Source organism: Diadema antillarum, unplaced genomic scaffold (genome assembly GCF_040938485.1).
Source record: "Diadema antillarum isolate AM-2024a unplaced genomic scaffold, OU_Dant_1.0 seq00001754_RagTag, whole genome shotgun sequence".
Lineage (NCBI taxonomy): Eukaryota > Metazoa > Echinodermata > Echinoidea > Diadematoida > Diadematidae > Diadema > Diadema antillarum.
The window spans coordinates 290,941-315,328 of record NW_027272436.1 but is presented as its reverse complement, the minus strand read 5'-3'; the positions used below and the strand labels follow the sequence as shown (position 1 = coordinate 315,328).

The window sequence follows — 24,388 nt, the reverse complement described above, 5'->3', positions numbered from 1 at the left end:
CTGACAAGTTTCCGAATATTCCACAAAAAGTGTATGTGCATCAGATCGTTTTATTCAAAATCTAAAAAAAGAAAATGCAACAGCTCGATGTTGTGTGGAAGGGGTATTAAACCCCTTCCACATCCTCCCCTGAAACACATGAGGAACAGGAGCTGAGATAACTGAGAATACCTTAATATTTATTTTTCTTTATTTTTTATAGAAAAAATCCAAATATGACACTGAAAGTGTGGATCAGATCGTTGAATTTCAGGCCTGAGCATGCAATCACGTCTCTCTTGATGTGATTGCAGGGGATATCCCCCTTTCACACTCTCCCTATAGGATAGTCGCTCCTCTCAAACCTAGCACAGATCTTCCGAGTATTGCCACCCTCCTCCCCCATCACGAAGACGGATTGTCGCCCTTGCTATATATACTGAAATCAAGATATAAAGAAAGTTCGTTCATTTCATTTCCAACCATTTCTACTTAAAACATTACTTGCTCGGATCAAATCTACCTTATCAATATCTTTATTCAAAAGTATAAGTATATTTGAAATTGTACAAAAGGAAATTCATATAAAGGAAAATATAGGAAAATTCATTTAAAGGAAGAAGGAAAATGAAGATTAAAATCTAGGTATGCGTACAGCTGTTAAAAACATGTGAAACATTAATAGATTATAAAACATTTGCAATGAATACTACATTATATTACCGACAAATATAAAAGGGCAAAGAGCTATTTGTTAGGCTGTGAAACATCAATCATAACTGTACATGTGCATGCAAAACATGATTCAAGATAATTGCACTTTGTACGAATTAGCAAATGGAAGCGATTTGAGGTGATTTCAGCTCACTTCCATGATCCAGTAATTATTGTATGTCTGATTTGTTGAAATTTTTAAAGTTGGTATAGATATAATTTTCTGCATGCATAGGCGTGCTCGGGATATATACTGTCATTTTGGAATTGCATTTTCATCAGCATATATCATTATTATGATTCATTATTCTTAAAGATGTGTATAGAAATGGGAATCCTTCCACTTCATTAAGTAATATCATTCTTCTTTGTATAATGCTATACGCATGCAGTTTGCCATGCAGAATTGAAAATAATATTAAATCAAAATAAGGATGTTCTATATGTAGCTATGCGTGTATGTGGAAGTGTGGGTTCTGTTGGAAGTTGCTTTGAACAGCTCAGTGTGCTGTCATAATGTAAAACTCCTATAGGTCTATATACATATACAGTGATTGGCCAGGCATTAACATTTCTGTTGGAGTTCCGTGTCAGTTTCTATTTCGCCTATTAATTTATACGTCTGCCCCTAAATGTATTCTTCCTCACTTACAAACAAACAAACGAGAAACAATAACTATAACGAACAAAATGGATGGACCTACCACTGGCACATCTTCAGGATATCAAACAATGACAAACATTTTCGTTTATCTACGCAAATTTGTATACTTTAGATTTGGTTAATCATTAGTTTCAAAAAAGGTACAATGATTACAGATTAATTGACTAATTGATTACTGTAATCCTTCATCATACATGTACGCATGTATGTATTGCGAGTTGATCTGTGATGGGGAAGACTGTCGGGATGTTTCTATCACGTTCCTCTCTCTCTCACTCTTTCTGTCTCTATTTTCATTATCCCTCTTTTCAACGAACATCATGATGGACCCCCTTCTTTCATTGCAGCGTTGCCAGATGGCTATTTTGGTAACCCAAAAAGGGTGAAATTTGGTGATTTTTTAAATTGTTTGGTGAAAATTTTTTAGCCTGGTAACCAAATCAAAATTTGATGTTTTTGTTTTGTTTTGTTGTTGTTGGTTTTTTTGGTTTTGGTTTTTTTTTTTTTTGGGGGGGGGGGGAAGGGGGTCATTTTTTAATGACTTTGAGACCAATGGAAATAATCACAATGACAGAAAACGAAAATGCATTTTGTCCTCAGATTTCCCCATCATGGTACACTTAGGCCTACTTTGCAATTTCCTGTAGAAACAATAACGTGTGTGTCTTTTGTCATGTCACACACAAACACTCAGTATGTATCATCCATACACGTGGTTTGCATATTTAGACCAAGACTCGCGCAATCATTGCCTAATTTATGTAGAATGTTTCTTTGATAAAGGTTTATTGAAATCAGATTTGTCTTGAAATTGAAGATAAATCTTCAATTTCCCAAATTTGGTGGTTTTGATGATTTTTTTTTTTTTTTGTGATTTTTCACATGCCTTTTGGTGATTTATTGTTCTCGTTGGGATCTGGCAACGCTGACGTCATGCACCGTCACTCAAAATAGCACACGGGGAAGTCCCATTTGTCAAGCGAGAGGTCCCTGTTTGAAGACTGCACTGTGTTATGACTGAAGATTTGTCTGAATTGCGCCATTGGAAAACCAATATCTCGAGATAAACAACCCACCATTTGGTAGGTTTAATACAAGTTCTTATTCCACCGTTTATTAGTCGCATAGGTATCGAATATTGTATCGTTACAACGCCGCCTGATTTTTACGTGGCGCGATATCCTTGCCGCAACGGCAATGCATGGCAATGCAAGTCACTGTGGACGTGTGGTTTATGTGGTGGCAGCCAAGGCCCAAGCCACGTATAACAGTACACAACACTCATAACACAACAGTCTATCTAACTAACGTTAGTTTACGCATCACTAATACCCAGTAATCTTGATGAGACTGACTGTAGAGTGTACCCTGTGCACAGTTTGTATAGCCTGTAGACATTTTTTATGACAATGCTCTTTAAACATGTTATCAAAGTACAAAGATCCTGTTAATAAGCTGACGCTACATGCAGCAAAGCTAAAGCCGCTTACACTTAAATTACAGGCTATCAGTATAATATTTAGGCCTAACTCCACTTCGCCCTCCAACGCTTTAGACTTTGTGGACTGTGTAGGTGAACATCCGTCACTTTGGTTTCTCTAACAGACATTAGTTTAAGTGTAGTAACACTCAGCAGTGTTCATCCCAGAAACCCTTAATATAGATATTATAGTGAAATAATCCACCACCCCATTCACCGCACCGCCTAGCCCAACCAGACGCTGTTAATACGCTATGCGAATCTCTACTTACAGCGACTTTATACGCACCGCCATTCATTTCGTCATACTCATAGCCAGTGACTGCTTTCAACCTCCATAGACTTTGCACATCGTGAAGATGCACACGGAGAACATGAAGAGAGGACCGATATTACGATTTGGCCCCCTTAATTCTCAATGGTGAATGCTTGCATTTGTGTGGTCAGAAGCTATAGCAGTTGTGTGTGTGTGTGTGTGTGTGTGTGTGTGTGTATGACACACAAGCACACTTAAACCTGACATAAACCTGCCTGTTCAGGATGATTCAACTTGGGGATAAATGCAAACAAGTACCGTTAGTGCACCAGTTTTCGACATGACCCAGATTTCGACACCCAGCAGATAATTCTTATTAAATTTTATACTCGGTACAAACGTCTGACTTCAACAATCAACCAAGTTATCAATCACATTTCTAGTCTTATATAAACACCATTTGTCACTGGTCATCATAATCCGACGGTAGAATATTTAGGAGAAAAGCAACACAGTGTCAGCAGAAATGTTGATGTCGGCCATTTTCAGGGGTTCACACAATATGATGCATTTTGTAAACATCGCCGTAAAATGAAATTCACCCATGCCAGTTATCTTACTTAAGTATCAGTTTGTTTGCCAAATCCTGATGTTTGATTTCATAATCGTCTTTAGTAATTTCATAACTAAATTCGTGATAAATGAGCAAACTTGTAGAAAGAGTTGGCTTTGAGAATGTGGCACCAGATTTCGACATTCCCATAGTAAGACACGTTATAGAGGAAACAACAAGTTCTTGCGCCGGTACTTTGCTGGTTTGCGTCCACAATGCAGTGTACGCGTACTGTACGCGCCATGTGATTTATGCGTGATGCGCGCTAGTGATTGTGTCGAAAAATGATGCTGGGTGTCGAAATCTGATGCCAACGACGGCGTGACGGAAATCGCTAAGATTGAACACAAGTGCATTCAAATTGGAATTCGTTCAAGGCACATTACTATTGGCCTTTGTAGCTCAACTTCATATCAAAATTCCGAGGTAAAACGGTACAGTATTGATGGTAAGCAAGGAAATGTGCTAAAGTGTCGAAAACCGGTACCCTTACTGTACAGGGAGCACGAAAGTGATGCAACTTTTTGAGTACCAATATGTAGCAAACACAAACAGAGGGAAACTGACCAGACATGAATACAAAGTACTGTGCAATTTATCAGTGGAAATATGAGCAAAGTCCCTGAAAGAAATTGGGATTCTATCACTTACTACCTGTAGTAGTTTAAAGCGAGAAAAGCACTCTGAGAGCACAGACCGCCGTCGAGCAGCTACTTCTTACCAATAATCTTGCTCTTCCATGTAGAGATCAGTGATTTCAACCCATACATATGCTTGCTGAAAAACTGCTCAATTTCTCAATATAGAAGCCTTTGTTACATCATAAACCCCTAGCTGCGCAGTATGCCTCGCCTTAGCAGAAACTAGAACATGCACGTTAGTGTACATATGAAAGCCTCAAAAATGCGCAGCTTGAACTCCCAAGTTCATTGACCCTACCTGCCAAAATATGGAAAATCCTTCATAAAATCCATAAAAATTTCTGGATCACTGCCAAAATGTAATCATCTATTCCTTGTGTCATTCTCAACCTTTCCTGCAAGTTTCAACAAAATCTGTGCTCAACTTTTTGAGTTATTTTGCACACGAACAAACAAACAAACAGTAACGAAAACATAGACCCCAACCTCCTCCCTTGGCGGAGATAATGAAGAAACTCTGGCACATTTCAAAGTGGCCTAATCATGCAATGGTATTGCCCTTTTTACTAATATCTCTCCACTGCGTAAGTGTATGGAGATCAGGGGGGCATTTCATCAACGAGTTCGTCGGAGGTTTTCACTGACAAATTTGCTATCAGCCAATCAGACGCAAGGATTTCAGTAGCTTTTAACAGTTGTCGGTGTAAATCACTGACAAAAAGTTTCATGAAACACCCCCCAGGATATCACCATGCTAACCCATGCTAGCCCATGCTAGCCCGACCAGACGCCTTGCTTTTGCAAGGTGCATCATCATGACTTCTGTACGGCAACAGGGCTGTGTATAGTTATCACCGCGCATGCTGCATGCACTGACAAAATGAACTGAAGTGAATTGAGTGGTGAGATACAAATTTTAAACCACAATAGTAACTTCAAAATCACTAGCCTTCCAAATTGGATCAACTGCAGAACATTAGTTCCTCCATGATGATCATATCTGTTCTACACTACAGTCTCTACACCAAAACTCACATTATTTTAGTACATTTATGTAGAGGGAAAAAATGTAGATTTATTCTTTTTGCTAGTGTACGACATGCATGGTATACAATATGATAGTCTGCGGTTGTCCATCATTACCTCCGCCAAGGGAAGAGGTTATGTTTTCGTTACCGTTGGTTTGTTCGTTAGTTAGTTCGTTAGTTAGTTCGTTAGTTAGTTACCGGTAGTTTGTCCGTGTGCAAAATAACTCAAAAAGTAGTTGACACATTGGGATGAAACTTGCAGGAAAGGTTGAGAATGACACAAGTACCAAATGAGTAACTTTTGGTAGTGATCCGAGAATTTTTTGGGAATTTATGAAGGATTTTCGACAATTTGGCAGGTAGGGTCAATGAACTTGGGAGTTCAGGCTGTGCGTATTTGAGGTTTGCCTGCGCGCATTGCCTGCGCGCACTAAAGTGCGTGCTCTAGTTTCTGCTGGGGTGAGGCGCGCCGTGCAGCTGAGTGTTTATGACGTAACAAAGGCTTCTATATTGGGAAATCTGGCAACTTTCAGCACACAATGCTACAAGTACGTATGGGTGGAAATCACTGGTATCTCTACGGAAGAACAAGATCAGTGGTGAAAATGATTTGCATGCTTGGCAGAGGTCTATGCTCTCAGAGTGCTTTTCTAGTTACTGTATCAACTTGATGCTGAAGTGAAAGTAAAAACTGAGATACAGAAAGGTAAAAGGTAACCTGACAACAGTGACGGGAACCCTAATGGTTCAGTGAGTCTGTACACTCTTATCAGTTAATCAGATTTCATGATTCAGGACATAGTTTGTTCACTGTTCAACCTGCTCTTTGCTGATTTGAGTGTACTTAGCACAATTTCTGCATATTTACAGACTCCTTTCAGTTTCACAAAGCATTTTTTTTTAATGTAAATTCATACACTGATTATTAGGCCTGCACCTATTAAAGTGACCAGTTTGTAGTAATAATGCAGTGTATTTTGATGAAACTACAAACATATTTATTAGCTTTGAATATAAAAGGATGTATCACGGTTGCAACGGACAGTTTCAATGACACAGTCTTGACATTTTTTTTTCTTGGGGTCAAATATCAAAAGTTATTTCTGTACGCAATTGCAGGATCACTTGAGAAGAACTGAACTATTAGAAAGGACTAGATAGGCCTACAGTTGATAGATGGCAGGATAATTTACCTATGTAGTACTAGTATGGTCTTATTGAAGTTTGAAGCTAGAAGCCTGCTGCTCCAGAGATCAGGGGGTTGTTTCATGAAGATGCAATCAAGTTTAAGTTTGACTTAGATTGCACTTAATGTAAGGATGGCCATCACTGCCGATATCAAATTGAAAAATCCCCCTTGTTTGTACAAGTGGTACCATTTGCCAGGCACAGACCAAACAAAGGGACATGAATGACTAGTCACCCATATACCAAGTTAACTTTAGGTCAAACTTAGTCTTAGCAAAACACCTCTAAGATATTAGAAGTTGAGCTGAAATAGTCATCAAAGTTTCAGCAGTTACATACAACCTTTGTAGGTGACTTCAATTGCAAGTTGGTCATAAAAAAGATCGATCAGTTTTGATCGCTATTAAAGGAAATGAACAAAGGAGTGTCCGTTGACATATCATTAAGTGAAAGTTCTTGTTCACATCTGATACAAAATGTCCCATAATTTTGATATTTAACCCATATTATTTATTCGTCTTTTCATAGTTCTTTTCAGATATTGAACACGGTGACTACTACTTCCTTGCGCCAATTGTGTGTGTTCAACAGAAATAGAGCTTGGTGTCATCAAGCAGTTGACTGAAGCTGAAGGAGCTCCAGTTCTGGTCGGCATAAGTTGGATTGTTTCTTGCCAGAAACTCGTATGATGCAAGCAAGTCTGTCACGAGGCTACGTATCAGGAGTAACCGTTATCATTTCCGCAAGAGGTCTCCTGAGCTCCCTGCATTCGGGACCCAGTGGCGGTAGCCATGTTGGTTCTGAAGCCACCGGAGCTCCAGTGCCAGCGAAGCTTCAATTGTTAAATCACAAGCACAGTGGCTACACAATCAAAGTAATTTCCAACAATAATACAGTAAGTACACTTTCACTTCCTCTCTTGCTATTACAGTGGACTTCCGTTATAACGATCGAAGTCCTCGGACCGGCAGTTTCCTTTCATTATATCGAAATTTCGTTATAACTGAACAAATAATAAGAATACATAGATTATATAATGTTGTTGCCTGAATATTTACTTCATTGTAACAGAAATTTCATTATAACCGTGTTCGTTATAACGGGAGTGCACTGTATTAACGAATCATATCATGCTCTCAATATAAGGAGCATGACCCCTGGCAGTCTTATGGATACCTAGAAACAGATATGACTGGCCTACGGTTAAAGAGAATACCAATAGTGCCTTTGACAAATCAGATTCAACAGAAACAAAATTTTCTTTTTTTCTGCCAGCAATTTACTGTATACGCCATTATTTCGTGAGTCTAAATTTTCGTGAATCGGGAATTCTAGACGATTTCGCGAGTGGTTAAATTCGCGATCATGGAGTCCTGCACTGAACGGAGAAATGTACACGCGTATGCCACATCCACATCGGGATCAGAGTCAATATTTTCATGTGTTTTTAATTTCACGAATAGCACCCGACTCACGAAATTCGCGAAAGTAAAAACCTCGCGAAATATTCGGCGTATACAGTAATCACATGATTCATGATGAAGAAAGTAGAGCAACATTCCCTTCTCTCACTCATACCAGTCTCATTTTTTTTCCCCAGAAATTGTGATGAGAACTGGGATTTCACAATGTTCTTAATGCTTACAAAACCATAGATTGTTGTTTTATGTTGTGGCCATCATTTTATTGTGTGAGTATGGCTATTTTTAAAGTTCGTGTCACACTAACTCCACACTTTCTTATATTCTGCAGCTCTTGCACAATACCCCGTACCAATGTGTTTGCTGTCAGGATATTGCACAATCAAGCTATCATAAACCAAGAGCAAAACATTTATTGCATCACCATTTTTAGGCTTATTTGTAATGTTGTACAGAATGACACATTTCAAAACCAGCCATTGTTCACTGTTGTGACTCTGATTAAGTCCAGCATCTTATCAAACCAATTCAGTCATCTTTCTGGGTTTCACTGCAACAAATTAGTGAGAAAAGTCATGTTGCAGCATCAACTTTTATAGCATTATCTACAGACATTTTGAAACACTAAATGAAAAAAAAAAATCTTTAAATTGCAATATGTTTTCTCTCCCAGGTAAAACTTTCTGCTACTTTGGCTAATGGCTGCTACTATTGTAAAATAACAGTGCTTAAAATCAAAACAGGCAATTTTTATTTTTCTTACTAGAATGATTTTGATTTTTAAGTGGCAAGTACTACAACTATGTATCTTATGCTGTATATTTCGTGAGGTTTTTATTTTTGTGAATTTTGCGAGTCTGGTGCTATTCGCGAAATTAACATGTGAAAATATTCACTCAGATCCAGACATGAATGCGACGTGCACGCATACAATAATTTTTCCGTTCATCACTGTAGGGCCTACATCCCAATCGCGAATTTAACCACTCGCATAATTGTCGGGAAGTCCCGATTCGTGAAAATTTAGATTTGCTGAATGTATGGCGTATACAGTAATCCTTAGATAGATTCATTTCAAGCTCACTTTGGCATATTCAGGAGATTTGTGTAATATAATACTATTGTATGTTTGAAGTGGGATGCCCATTTCGTCTTCCAAAATCTGAATCGCGACCATACCTGTACTTCTGGCACGCTGTATACTTTTTGCACTGAGAAACTACCTAGTTTGGAAGTCACCTTGGCAGTATCAAGGTGGAGGGATCTCAAAAGAGGAATAATTTTTTCCACCACAAAGGAGACAGAATTTCAAATGTATTTCAAGAATTAAAATAAAAATTTATGACATATAATAGAAAAAAGTTGTTGTTCGATCAGAATCCTATAAAGTTAGGTGATTATTCTTTCTTTTCTTTCTTTCTTTCTTTCTTTTTCTTTCTTTCTTTCTTTTTCTTTCTTTCTTTCGTTCTTTCTTTTTCTTTCTTTCTTTCTTTCTTTTTCTTTCTTTCTTTCTTTTTCTTGCTCTCTTTCTTTCTTTCTTTCATTTTCTTTCTTTCTTTCTTTCTTTCTTTTTCTTTCTTTCTTTCTTTCTTTCTTTCTTTTTTTTCCTCCCTGTGTTCATCATCTCACTTTTATGAACGCAGCCCCAGGTTCCACCGTTGATTGATGCTGACTTAAGTGGAATATCTGTTCTGAGTCACACGGCCGAGGAGTTCACATTCGCGCTTGACAAAGATGGCAGCCGACATACCATGACATTCAGCAACATCGCAGATGGAAAACAGTTCAAGGCAATATTTGCAGCTGTAAACGTCCAGAAACTTCCCAAAATGACAAGTGAGTTTCATGTGTACACACACCATGTTACTAATGCTTTGGTTTGACAGTGAGAGTGACTGTTATTAGGTCACTAGCCATTTTATAAATCTGTGTAAAGATATTTTTATCAACAATTTCGTCATTTTTATAAAGTTTTGTTATGACAGGGAGTGGTCTACAAAATATTTTGCAAACTACTCTTTTTTCAGAAAAAGATATCAACAGCTGTAACTAAGGCTATAGTTCTTGACCAGTTTTCTCTCCAATATTGGCTGAAGGTGACATTTCAGATCAAGATTCATATTTATCAGATACCCTCTATTAAAAGATGAATCTAGAACACCAAACATAATCAAAATGATATCATACAATGACAAAACAAAAAAATAAGTCGGAGAGTAGGGGAAGGTACACAAGACGAAGTTTCTTATATGGTAGCTTATTCCCTAAGCAAAAAACGACACAATGCCAATTCCAGTGCAATTTACAACACATGCCAGCACCCAAAATAAAAACAGTCTGACTTTTCTAAAGATTCAATGAGGGACTCACAAGATTTAGCATCATGAGGCAAGATATTCCCCGATTGCAAGTTGTAAATATCTCAGAGATGTTAATCTAGTTTTGGGAACCTAACAGGTATACCATAATATTCTAGTATCATAAGCATGGGTTTCGTAATATTTTGTTTTCAGTACTTTGATATAGATGCAAAGACCGTGTGATGATATGCACTTTTGTTTTGTAGGCAAGCGCAACACAACTGCAATGGCTGCAAGGTTTCCAGCTATGGATCCAGGCGGTGGTATGGGAGGTGCAGTCAAGAAGAATCCGCAACAAGTGGCAGTAAATGGCACCGAATTGGATTTGGATCTCCGTAAGTCAGAAGTTCTTCTGTGTGTTCGTCTCATCTCGTATGAAGTGACAATAAAAAATGCAGATATTTTATTTTTCAGAGTAACACTGTGTCCATTTTCCATCACATGTTGGTTATTTAGTTCTCAGCTTAGGAAATTGTGAGGAAGAAAGACACTTAGCAAAATGACTGATGTATATGAAATTATTCTTATTGCTCAAAATCATGTTCTTAAAAGAAATGATTTCATCAGGCAATAAAGTGACACTGCTGTTGTATCACATGTTGTTTCTGGTTGATGATTCTCAGGTAGACTTATTAGTGTCTGACACATTTAGATAGGGGTCATCCCACGAGACCGACACCCATGAGTCATACAGTCCACGACTCATACAGTCCACGAGTTCGACACTAGGCAAATAAAGCCCACGAGTTCGAAACTAGGTAAAAGCAGCCCACGAGTTCGACAGATACAATACGGGGTTTAATGTGTCGGTCTCGTGGGCCTTGTTTACGTAGTGTCGAACTCATGAGCTGTATGACTCGTGGGCTGTATGACTCGTTGGTGTCGGTCTCGTGATGTGCCCCCTTCGGATATGCATTTCAGAAACGTGATTACAAACAAGTTCCTCTGTATGTTTCCTCCAAACAACAGACACCTTGGTGGACCTCCTGAAGGCGTCCATTTCAGATGGAGATTTGCAGAATGCCCAGATGTATGCTGGTCAACTGGCCATGCTCTCCCCAAAACTCAGCATCATCGTGGAAAACACTGGACCTTGTCAGTCCCAGACCGACAACATCTCGTGAGCTCATTTCTCTCTTTCTTTTTCTTTCTCTCTGAAAATAAGAGCAATTCATGCACTTCACAAATTGTAAGAGTTTCTTTGACACTGTTTCATATGTATATATTGACAGGAACCTGAATATTTGATATCTCAGGTTTTTGCTCTTTTTTTTTTTTTAAACCAAGGTAATTATATGTTGTGACTGTTGTATTTAGAGAGTCTGAAAACTTTCTTTACCTACAAATGGAACAGATGTTTTCTGCAAAGAAACTTTTCAAACCATATATGCATTTTACACTTTTTTGTTCATATATTTGAAAGTCCACTTTGTGAGGAATGCATACACATGTGCATTCCAGGGACCACATCTATAGACCTTCTGCAGTAGTTTGCTGCAAATATATATGTATATATTTTTTTTTTTTTAAATCATCTAAACAGTAAAATTATGGCTGTGCGCATGTTTGTTTGTTTCTTGACAGCATCCAAATTCAAGTTGAAGACAAGCATTCGCCAAAAATGAAGCTGCGGATGTCCGTCTCGCCAAATATTACCATAGCCGGTTTGAAGAAAGAGGTGAGCTGCTTAAATCTAGAGCCAATTCAACATCTATTTTACACCAACAAAATCATCTTCCTTACCGTAGACATCACTTTTTAGTTGTGCTATCTCGTTCTCTTTGTAGATGTCTTCTTTCTTTTTCTGGATAAGATGTTTCAGATTTGATCCTTGTTTTTACTTATTACTTGTCATTTGTTGCGATAATCCCAATCGCAGCAAGCTATACCAGGATGCAGTGTGTCGTGTCCCAATGGAGGTGCCAGAGTGAAACAAGGTTGTGCACGTCTCTCTTTGTACAATAAAAGTGAGAGTGTCTGTGCAAGTAGAAACATTGGTCCCTTTCTACAGCATGTGGAACCCAGTAGGATGCTGCATCTTGTTGATGAAGGGCAGTGCAACCTCTCTGAACATGGCTGGGTTTGGAGCGAGTACCACATATCCTGGTAAATTATTCGAATACTCAATTTGACATTAGGAAAGTTGCAAATTTGAATGCTAAAGACTTGAGGTCCCACATTATCTCTATTTTGTTCAGTATTAGCAATTACATGATTATTAAAAAAACCCAACGATAGCAACCAAAGAAGTTGATATGTGTATATTGTAGTTAACCATTTTCATTAATGGCAAGTAGCATTGAAGCATTCTCTCCTGTTTGAAATCCACAGATACTGCTGAAGTATGATGTCCCCACCAAAATCCAGAACTGGATAGTCGGGAAGAAGCTCGTGAAGGATTCCGAGACCTTGGCATCCCTCAACGTCACCACTTCGGGGGCGACGCTGTACCTCTACCTGACGTCCGCCGACAGGGCGAACATCACGAGGGAAGACATGGAGATAGAAAAGCACGCTATGATTGATCAGAGGGCCAGTCAGAAGCAAAAGCCACCAAATGGTACTCATCTTCACTTGACCTTTTTCTTTGTCTATCTATGGTAGAAAATGTGTAGACCTCTAGTGAATTTGAAGAAAGGCATGCCTAATCACTGGAGAAGTACTGTATACGCTATATATTTCGGGGGGGTTTTATTTTCGCAAATTTCGCGAGTCGGGAGCTATTCGCGAAATTAACAACACGCGAAAATATTACCTTCCAAAATGAATCCCTTGCCTTGATGATATTAACATTTCAGTACTAGTATACCATGTCACGGCTTACCGAACAGACCATACTGGCTAAGCTTGTTTACGCACATCCACGTCTACTTACGAACATTGTAGAGAGCCAATCCATTATCGCAAGGGGACCACTCGTCAGAAATCTAGCGCGATGGACTTAACCACTTAAAAAATGTTGAATTCTAACTTACTAGTTCACAGAGCTTGGCAAGTCTTTTTCATGCAGTGTATAACTAGTATCATTCTTACTTGCTAGTAAGTTGAAAATTCACACTTTCTTTGCCACTTCATATTTTCTCTGGTCCCCCAATCGCGAATTTATCCACTCACGAAAATGTGTGACAGCGGCAATTCGCGAAAATTTATGTACGCGAAAATTATAGCGTATACAGTATACATATTTGACACAATGTACCGTATGTCCCCCCCCAAAAAAAAAAAAAAAAAAAAGATAAATAAATAAATGAATGAATAAATTGCAATGGTCCCCTCTGCAATGATAACTTAAAAAAAAAAATAGTGAATCAATCCAGATACAATTTCAGGGTATGAAACAATAACTCATTACCCACATCTTACAGAAAACCCCGTCCGATTTGCTTCAGTGGTCAAAGAGAAATGAGGATTTTTGTATAGCATGTCAGGAATCCCTTCCCTCCAAGTTCTGTCCATAGTGTTCACACGTTAATATGCTGTTCTAAGAGCATGCAAGTGCTAAACTTGGAAGAATCAGACTCATGATATGCTTTACAATTATCCACATTTTCTCTGTGACCACTGAACCAAACTGAATGGGGTTTTCTGCAAAATATAGATAAGATGTTATATCTTTAGACCCTGAAATAGCATTCAGACAGTTTTATCATATTGAACGTTATCAATGTGAAAATCTGATTGTATTTTTTTTTTTTGGGGGGGGGGGGAGACGTACTCTACATGATACTCTAAAAGCAGAGATTTTTGCATGCATGAAACTTATGCAAATTTCTTGAGGAGCCAAGATTTGCAAAAAGTAAAATGCACGCACAAGTGTTTGTCTACATCATACATTGAATGTCAGTGTTGATTTCATAGGGGAAAAAGTCTGTCAGCTCGAATTCACAAAAGTTTCTTGCCGCGAATATTTCTTGCTTTGCAGTAGCTGTTTCTTTGTGTCTGTGATACAAAATGTGTGTTAAAGTGAGCTTTTAGAAAGGTATGTCAACTTACACAAGAATTACAGACACTACATGGCATACATGATAGTGAACAGAAAGTTCAGTGTTTTCCTACAGGCAGTGAATGGCAAGGGAAATCAGAAAGAACAGTGAGCCATAGAATTTTTGTCCAACATGCCTTGTACAGCAAAACTATTGCTTGGATGAGGTAAAAGCATTTTACCCACTCATCTGGATTGTGCTGTGTCTGTCGTCCCAACTAAGCATTGGCAACTGTGTTACTGACAAAGTGTGAATGGTTTGAAACATCATGAGTTGAGGATTTTGACTGTGATTACATTGATTTTGTGTTTGTAGCTTTTTTATTTATTTCTTAAATAGAATTTTTCTATTTTTCTTCTTTTTTGGTAATCTAGACAGGAGAACGCAATTGTCAAGAGAAAGGGTAGTGCCCCCTTCTCCAACGGGGACCATGCAGGCTGTGAGACCCAAACAGTCGGTGCTCACCCAAAACTCACCAAGGAGGAGCCGGGAAAGGATCGGCGAACCATCAGCCGTCGTAGTTGAGCCTCTCAGGAGGTCGTCTCCGGAGACTCGGGGAGAGAGGAGGCGTGAGAATGTGCTCCCCGACGCCTTGGATGTGAGTCACACTAGTCTACAAAGGGTCATCGCCAAGAATGACCGATGAATTTCTTGCCTTCAATTAAAAAACAAACAAACAAAAAAAACCAAAAAAAAACTGACCAATACTATTTCTCTCACACCAATAAAATTCTTCATAGCATCGTCAAGTTTTGACCAGTATTCTAATCATATTTTGTATATCATTTGAAAGAAAAAAAAAAGGATGTCTGTCTTCAGTAAATACCACAATAAAGGTGTGAGGGCATGTTACCCCAAGCATCAGACTGCTGATGAAGAGTCGTAATAGGTCTCCAGACAGAGCAGTTGAGACAGATAGCCTCTCCCATGCCATTGATATTCATCATTTCTGAAGGTCACTGTTTTATTATGATTGTGACATGAAATAATGAAGTTATCAATTTGTAAAGTTTTTACACGTTTATGAAACTAATGATATTAGTTGCAACCGCACATATCGTCAGCTGAAAACCAGAAGGGCTCTATCGCGTTCTGAGATTTGAGCATAAATAAAAACAAAACAATCAATTTTCATGAAATATATAAGTTCATTTAATCAAAAGTGGGTATAGATATATAAGCATTGTTCCACATATAAGGCAAAAGTGGTTGTGATTTTTATCATTTGACTGAAAAGGAAAATGATTCAAAATTGACACCATTATGTAGAGGAGATTGAGCTATACAACATGACACCAATAACTCAATACCCCCCACCCCCTAAAAAAAAGTATAAATAGATAAATCGATAAAGCCCTTTTGGTTCTCAGCAGATGATATGCAAATTGAAAGAGGTGATTATGTCATCACCTAATAACTTGGACCCATTAGTTTGTCAATAAAATCATTGCCAGTATTAAAATCATATTTTTGCTCCTTGCTTGAGCAACTGCAACCTCTTCCACCATAAAAGTCATTGTTGCTCTCTTAAATTTTATGGTGTGAAGGATCACCCTGTTGATTTCATATGAGTCAAGGGAATGTAGTGACGATTTGTGTTTGTTTGTTGGTTGGTTTGTTTTATAGATCCAGTTTTGATGTAAATTCTACCATTCGCATGTTTGATTTTACTCTCTTTATGAGAGCCAACTTTAACATGATGGGGAATTGCACTTTTTGCTCATGTGAGTTTTTGCATCATGCTAACACTGTAAAAGCATCTAAGATATTTTACACATGCACCTGTTTGGACATCATCCTTGCTCTCTTGTTTTCATGGCAACAGGTGGGATGGGCGTGTCCCGTGTGCACCCTGGTGAATCCTCCGTTGATTCCCGGTTGTCAGGCGTGCAGTGAGAGCAGGCCAACCTCGTACTCCCCTCCAAGTCAGGTCACCTACAGATTGCATCCAACAGAGTCCATTTATCTCGAAAATCTGAAGAGAGAGGAAGAGGCGCATAGTAAGGTAGGCAGGAGCGTGCCTGGTGGAAACCTGTCAGTGTCTGTAGTGGTGCAATACACAGGAAGATATTAGATAATTTGTGTTTCAACTGTTTAATAGTTTGCAGTGGCTCAATTTCAGAAATTGTGGACCTTATGGACCAATGTAGAGAAGATTTGGGGGTGGGTGGGAGAAGTTTGGGAAGTTTTCCTAGTTTTAGTGGGAAGTTTCATTAGAAGTTTTCGGCAGGCTTGCGTTCAGACTGACCAGACTGAGAACTTGAACTTTGAGAAGATTTGCCAGTATGACCGTGGCAACTGTTTTTGGAGATAACAAAAGCAAAAGCAAAGCAAAACAAAACAAAACAAAACAAAACTTTCAGAGTTTTGTGGTGATTTGGGTTTGTTTGTCTCTTTATGTCTCACTTTAAACACCCACAATGACATGGACATGGAGAGAATTATTTCTTTTTAACCCTTACTGTGTCTCTTGGCACAGATGTTTATAAACTAATTGTCAAGGGATAAAGATAACCTAATCCTTTTAATCCCTGTTTTGTCATCATCTGCCAGTTGGACCCAACCACATTGCTACACAATAGTGGGCTTGCAAACTTCACGCCTTGGTCAAGTTTAGGTGAAATAGGCCTACTGAATGAAGGATTAAGTTTCTACCAGTAATGTATCCATGATGAAAGTGGATATTCATCTTGATGAATTTGGTACTGATCATAAATAATGATAAAAAGTAGGTGAGGTAGAGAAGGTGAAATAAATGATTCACTAGAGATCTGTCTGTGATCCGTCCCTCTCAGCTGGAGGAGCAAAAGTTATTGAACTACCAGGAGCATCTGAACATGGAAGGAAAGGACCTCGTTCCAAACAGAGAGCCGTTTGAATGCCTCATCTGCTGTGTAGATGTCGCAGAGGGAGATGGGGTCGTCCTCAGAGAGTGCGTCCACACATTCTGCAAGTAAGCAGCCAACAAGTACTATTCATATTTACCCAAGTCATGTATGCATTTTTTTTTAATTTCACTGATATTCCTCCTCTGTGCAGGATGTAGAATGAAAACGTAGTTCTCACACGCCTGCAGAACTGTCAATTTTGCTCTAAAATGTACACATATGTATAGGAATTGTGTGAGATGACATTGTGATTTAATAAAATCAAGTCAAACAAATATGCAACTTCAAGTATTTATATGACTGGAACTAGCAGAAAATCAATAAAATGATACAGAAACGTACCTTCGGGTTGTAGATTTTTTGGGCAAATTTCAGATTTGGGGAGATGCTCAGGGGGAGATGTTCACTTTGGCAGAGCAGCTAGAACAATGGCAAATCATTGAGGTCTTTGTGCACACACAATGAACTCTGTAGCAGCTCTTAGCTGGCTTGGGATTAAAGATGCAAATTAAGCTATGTGCAGGCAACACTCATGATTGAGGGGGGGGGGGGGGGGGGATACCGATCAGGAGGGGACATCTGCAGGGTGAAATATACTGGGATCAACAACTTAATTTCTCCACTTTTGCAATGTTTCAAGAGCGTAATGTTCTACCTACCCTCAGTGCTGAAAGGGGAGGGCCCCTCTGGAATAAGAGGTGTGTACCACGATACAAAATATTGTACACTTCTGATATCAAAATACTCCAAAATAACTGATCACCCGAGCAAATCACATGAGCCAGGTAAGCGTCTTGGTAGACCATCTTTTGATGTATTGCAAGCAAATTCCAGATGATGGAAGATGAATTTTGATGTCTTCTGAGAACTATGTGATAGCTATAAAGATGAGTAATGCCTGAGCCATTTTACTTTGCCCGCCACCAACAGGGATTGTCTTCGGGAACACATCCGGCAGTCCCAGGATCCCTTAGTGATCTGTCCATGGACTGACGGCACTTCGCCCTGTGATGCACCCATCACGGAAAGAGAGGTTAAGGCAGTGAGTATTGCTGGACATATTATGTTCTTGCTATAAGGGACTACGCAATACAAATACATATTGACTTCTATTGAGTTATAATACCGTGATCATTACTTATGCGGCCAAATGAATGTCTAAATTTGTGCCATATATTTTATGTTTTGTTTTTTGTTTTTTTTTACTATTTTTAATGAGATTACATGGATATGCTCACAAAAAGCTTCCAAACCAAGATTCTGCCAGTGACATCGTCTGTCAATCATTTGCTAAAATTCTACCAGCGATGTGATTAACAAGAGACGCTGGAATGCACCTTCCCCCTGGACCAAGCATTATTTCCCTGCAATGTCTATTGTTAATCATATTAAGTAGATGTCAATTATATAATAACTATATCAGTAGAATGCAGACATAATGGTGATATTCAAATTCATGATTTTCTTCCGTCGAGATGCTTTCATTGCAACTGATTGACAAATTGCCCTACATCGACGTAAATAAGCACTGAGTTGATCAGTGTTTTAGTAGTAGCCATGATAAAAAATCATGGGCGTACATACTCGAGCAGGATTCGAACCTACGACCTCCTGATCACCGGACAGGCATCATCTCCACTAGACCACCGAGCTTTCGCCCGAAAGCAAGTGTTGGTTCTAATCCTTACAGCATGCAGCGGGTACTGCTTTGTTATTCAGATTCATGATTTTCTTCCGTCGAGATGTTTTCATTGCAACTGATAAAAAATAAATGTTATTCTCAGTGAAATTGTATTATTCATTTCAATCATCTCCAGCTTTTAAGTAAGGAGGAATTTGAGAAGTTTCTGGAGCGAGGATTGCGCAGAGCCGAGTCCACCGCAGACAATAGTTTCCACTGCAAGACTGCCGACTGTATGGGTTTCTGCTTCTATGAGGACAACAACAACTTTTTCACTTGTGCCCTGTGCAAGCGGGTGAACTGTCTGACTTGTAAGGCCATTCATGAAGGGATCAACTGCAAGCAGTATCAGGAGGACCTCAAGATTCGGGCGCAGAATGACGTAACGGCCAAGCAAACCCAAGATGCTTTGCAGGTAGGATACCATTATTTACCCTGCTCACCACAGAAAGGTGTTTAGACTAGGTTTGCATGAACATGCAGGAGTGACATGGGTGTTCGGAGTAATTCGTTTCCAGTAAGAAACCTCTCAGGGGGTAAGCATAATACATAAATCTGACATGTGAACAGTGTGATACATTTTTCTGGCAGGTGTTCAGTGTAGTACAGAAACCTAACTGGTGTTAAGTGTAGTTCAGTTTACAGCACTGAAAAGAATAACTAAACGCTCTATTATAGAACTGATTGAATGGGTTAGGCATTCAAGTACACTGCCACTGTTATGAATATTAGATAGATGTTGATCGCACCATATGAACTGTGAACTTTTACAATAAAGAGAACCTTGTTACATCATCAACAAATGCTGGTGATGTGGCATAGAGAGGTAAATCAAGACATATACAGTGAATTGCAGCACCTCTACAATAATGCCTTATTGCACCAGTGCAGTACTTGAAACATCAGTCAGAGTCATATTAGTGATAAGCTATGCCACTTAGAGAACACCATCTCACTGAGGCCATGTGGCATAGAGAATTAAGCAGAAATATTAAAGGAAACCAAAAGCCCGAGAAATGTGGACTGAGTGAAAGCAGCAACATTAGTAGATCACATCAGTGAAAGTTTGAGGAAAATGGGACAATTGATGCAAACGTTATGAATTTTCAAAGTTTTGGTGTTGGACCCGCTGGATGAGGAGGCTTCTAGAGGTTATGATGTCATATGTGGCCAACAATATAAAGAAAATATTAAAGGAATTCCATGAAAATTCACTTTTCTAGCATAATGAAAGAGCATTTGACTAATCGCTGTGAGAAAGCAGGGGAATAATTGCTACCCTTGACATAATGTCAGTATCAAGTTGTTAGAATGCGTAATTTTCATGAAAAATGAATTTTTGTGGAATTCCCTTTATATTTTACTAATGTAAATAATGTGATACTCTACTAATGTTGCTGCTTTCACTCAATCCACATTTCTCTTTGGGTTTTGGTTTCCTTAAGTATGAATTAACTTTTATCCAATCGTACCCTCGAACATCATGTCAGACATTACCTCCTATACTTCAATGTTCTTGTAAAATGCTTGATTGTGACAAACCCCCCCCCCCCCCCAAAAAAAAAACCACAACAACAACAACAACAACAAACAAACAAACAAACAAACAAGCAAAAACAAAACAAAACAAAAGAACAACAACAACAACAACAGCAAGGTCTTCATTGCACACGTTTCAGTTGCACAGGAACAGAAAATTTGATAGAAGATCTACAATGCACCACACTGTGACTGTTAGAACATTATACTACCTGTGCAGTTCCCACAGCAAAACACAGAATGCCTAACATTCCCTCTTGGTTTCCCACAGGAGCTGGTCAGGACTGGAGAGGCAATGCACTGCCCTCGCTGCAGCGTCATTGTCCAGAAGAAGGGTGGCTGTGACTGGCTGCGCTGCTCGATGTGCCAGCTGGAAATCTGCTGGGTGACCAAACAAGCGAGATGGGGTCCAGGGGTGAGAAGTCTTACACAGTGAAGTCTGCCATTAAAGGGAACCAATACTTGCAGATGAAGTTTCTCTTATTCAAATGCTTGCCATATTTGATTTATTCATTGCAAATTTGAGCTAGATTGGACAAGGAATAAGGAAGCTACTGCTCTTTGAATTAATGAACCGTAGAGGGCGACAAATTAACTCAGGATGGAACTTGTGGACAACTCTCCATTCTTTTTTTATTACACAAAATCTCAGTACTGTCTGTATTCTAAAGTTTTCTCTTGATTCACATATATAAACATGGTTCAGTTTCAAAGGATGCGCATGAAAAGTGCATTCCTTCATGCCACATTTGGATTTCAGAGGAGTTACGCTCATTGTTGAGAAAAGTTGGAAAATGTGATATTTTTTTTTAGTTTTAAACCTTGGAGACATGTCCACAAATACGTCACTAGCTGTCTGCTGTCCTCTGCTGACTGTTAAACTTTGCAAAGACTTTTCTTATTCCTTGCTCTATTTGGCTCAAACTTGCAGTGATTAATTTGAACATGTCAAACTTATGAATAAGAATACTAAAGTTCACGTGATAGAAATTGGTTCCCTTTAAAATCAGATCTCTGCTCTACTCTGGCAGCGTTAACACACATGATAGATTTCAGCTTGACAGTCGCCTTATTTCAAGTGAAATGTGCTTCCTCAAAAATATCACACACACAACAGAATACTTCTGGGTTTTTTTTAAAATGAATTATTTCTATTAATCTGCTCTACTCTTGCTATGGACAAGACTATGGACTCACATCAGCCATCTTGTGAGGCTGTAATCAGTCAAAAATTAAGCTGGTGCTGAACAGACTGATAGGAGTAGAGTATTTATTTCACTAGAGAATGGAAAAATTGTGTTGAAGACACCATGTTAGTACTGTCATTGGATGAAACAAAGAAGAATGTCAACATAATATGGCAAATTGTAACATGTCATCAGCGTACTGTATACTGCAATTCATATTTCACATATTAAAGTGAGTGTGTGTCATTTTAGTCATTAAAATAATATCTCTTGTGTCAAAGTATATCTATTGTCAGGCACAAGATGAACTTTGACCTCACAGCCATATTCAACATTTTGGAAGACATCAGTGCTTCCTTGTTTGAACAGACCCAATATAGTGACAGAGTTTAACCCTATATTAACTGGGGGGAGGGGGGGGGGGTCAAATTGACCCCCCCTCGACATTTCGTGCCACGATTCCGCAATGCGCAAAGATTTTGCCGCGTCGTTTCCATGACTTTTTTCATTGAAGTCTCACGCATATTTTGAGACCAAATTTGTGATGTATGGGTACACCATTCTTAAGTTACATAATGTTTTGCATATGCGTGTCAACCCGAAAACGGCTCAAATTCATGATATCGTGTGCAAATCCAATGCAAATTGTGTTTTGTTTTGTTTTTTAAATTGATATAAATCAGATTCTTTTAATTTTAATCATAGAAATTAATCAATTCTAATGTAGATAAGCTTGAAAAAGTCCCTGCCACAAATTTTGGCAAAAAAAATTAGAAAACAAAAGGTCGAAAAAACAGTAAATAGATAAGAAATTAACAAAACAATAAAAAACAAAAGAAATTGATTTTGATTGTGCTATTTTTTTACAAGGAAATTGTTTGATATGTCTTGAGGAATTCTGACACGGTCACACGATTGGCAATTGAGATCTGAGGGGGGGGGGTCAAATTGACCCCCCCCCCCCTGTAAAAATGGTCTCAAATAGCCCAGATAACATATGGTAGGGTTTTTTTGTTTTGCTTTGGTTTTTTTTATTTCCAGAACAATCATTTAAAACACTTTAATTCCATTTCTTGGCCAAAAGAGCATTTGCTGTGCAAATAAGGTACTGTATGCTGATATACATTAAATATTATACAAATATGGACTGCTCTGAGAGGCATGGTGATCACTATTTGCCCAGAGGTGAATTCTCAACAGTTCTATAAAATGTCCCTTGATTTCTTCTCGGCATAGCGCTGTTAATATATTTTGATGGTTTCTGTCCACAATCATGGATACATGGGAAACTGAGGGATCTCAAATATCTAATGAAATATTCACATTCTGTCAAGATGACCTATGCTATGATTTTAGTCGTGGGTGTCCTCTTCTAGCATGTACTTGTTATATTTTCATATTTCATGTTTATAGGAAGCATTCCCATCAAAATGCTTTTGAGTTTATATTCAGCTGCCCCTGGGGCTAGCCCCTGAAAATGAACTTCTGTCTGCATGCCATACCTGGTTCAGTTCAGTTCAGTTTGATTTTCATTTCTGCATTTTCACAGGAATCATACATGAAAATGACAACATGTGCATCTGACAACAAAACGAAAAAAAAAAACCAAACTACATTCACAGTAAAATAATCACCACAATTTCTTGTATTTGGACATGATGCCATATGAGATCAATATTAAGTCTGCCAGGCCCGCTAAATTGAACGGATTAGAAAGGAAAAAGCAAAGACTAATTGATATACTCCTTTACATCTTTCTTCTGCTGTTCTTCCACAGGGATCTGGGGACCTAAGTGGTGGATGCGGTTGCCGTGTCAACGGTCAGAAGTGTCACCCTAATTGCCATAATTGCCACTGAACTGCAAGTCTGTTGACATTGTGCAGAAACTCTTCTTTGGGATCACGCTAATCAGGGTGAAGCAGATGATGTCACGACCTCATCAACAAAAAGTGGGGACGGGAAGTTGACCCCGCCCTTTCAAAGCGGGACGGATCGATGAAATCCAGTCTTTTCAGAAATTCAAAGTCGCTGCATAGTGCTCTCAGCTTACTTTAGTTAGAGTGCAATGACACATTGTTGTATGCACTTTTGAGGCATGCTAAATCTATGAAAGACAGAAATGAATGCTAGACAATATTGCAACACATGGCTATCAGAGCATCCATAACTTACTGGGCGCATGGTAGATTTACACAGTGCATAAATTGAATTGAATTGAATTGAAAATTTGAATTGAAAGGTGTTTTATGATCAATATCCATCGCAGCCCGCAGGCTGAATTGCAGACATTGTTAACAAAGGACCATGGATACATTAAAAATACACACAATATACATGGCTAGCCATCTCTTGTTAAGTGGACAAATGCTTGCTTAGTGTGCAAACTCTTGCTACAAGTTAGCGCTAGCATGCTTACAGTTGCTATCGTCAGCGATCATAGTGATTATTGAATATCGAATGTGCAACGTATTAAAGTCAACGCATGTCTGTCAACCAATGAGATTGCAAAAATTTTCTGTACCTGTTCTATGAAGCACTGCAATCAGCGTAGCAGATGCATTTGAATCAGCCATGATGCTGTTTGATGATTTTGGGTCTCACATCACATTTCCACACCATGTTCTTGTTTATTTTGTACACTATTTCCATCGCTTGTGGTTTTGGCTATGGAAAGCTGCTTACACATGTAAGTAGAAGTAGAATGCAATGACCTACATGGTTACTTTTGACACAAGTTCCCCCCCCCCCCTCCCCCACAAACCATT

General features: G+C 38.7%; 1 protein-coding gene across 1 annotated transcript; it reads left to right on the top strand.

Annotated features, from left to right (window-relative positions):
• The first annotated feature begins 2,345 nt into the window (after positions 1 to 2,345).
• LOC139712057 (ranBP-type and C3HC4-type zinc finger-containing protein 1-like) lies at positions 2,346 to 23,737 on the top strand. The gene is made up of 14 exons (XM_071623894.1): positions 2,346 to 2,439; positions 7,092 to 7,458; positions 9,628 to 9,820; positions 10,551 to 10,679; positions 11,314 to 11,464; positions 11,929 to 12,022; positions 12,676 to 12,904; positions 14,702 to 14,925; positions 16,153 to 16,332; positions 17,123 to 17,280; positions 18,146 to 18,257; positions 19,033 to 19,311; positions 20,707 to 20,850; positions 23,400 to 23,737. The coding sequence occupies exons 2-14, from the start codon at positions 7,249 to 7,251 to the stop codon at positions 23,478 to 23,480; spliced, it is 2,184 nt and encodes a 727-aa protein (XP_071479995.1). The 5' UTR covers positions 2,346 to 2,439; positions 7,092 to 7,248; the 3' UTR covers positions 23,481 to 23,737.
• Positions 23,738 to 24,388: the final 651 nt, after the last annotated feature.

Bases quoted from the DNA above. Each gene is read 5' to 3' on its own strand.
- LOC139712057 (XM_071623894.1), top strand. From the start codon at position 7,249: ATGATGCAAGCAAGTCTGTCACGAGGCTACGTATCAGGAGTAACCGTT. The intron at 16,333-17,122 runs GTAGGCAGGAGC...CGTCCCTCTCAG, and splicing joins AGGAAGAGGCGCATAGTAAG to CTGGAGGAGCAAAAGTTATT. The intron at 19,312-20,706 runs GTAGGATACCAT...GGTTTCCCACAG, and splicing joins AAACCCAAGATGCTTTGCAG to GAGCTGGTCAGGACTGGAGA.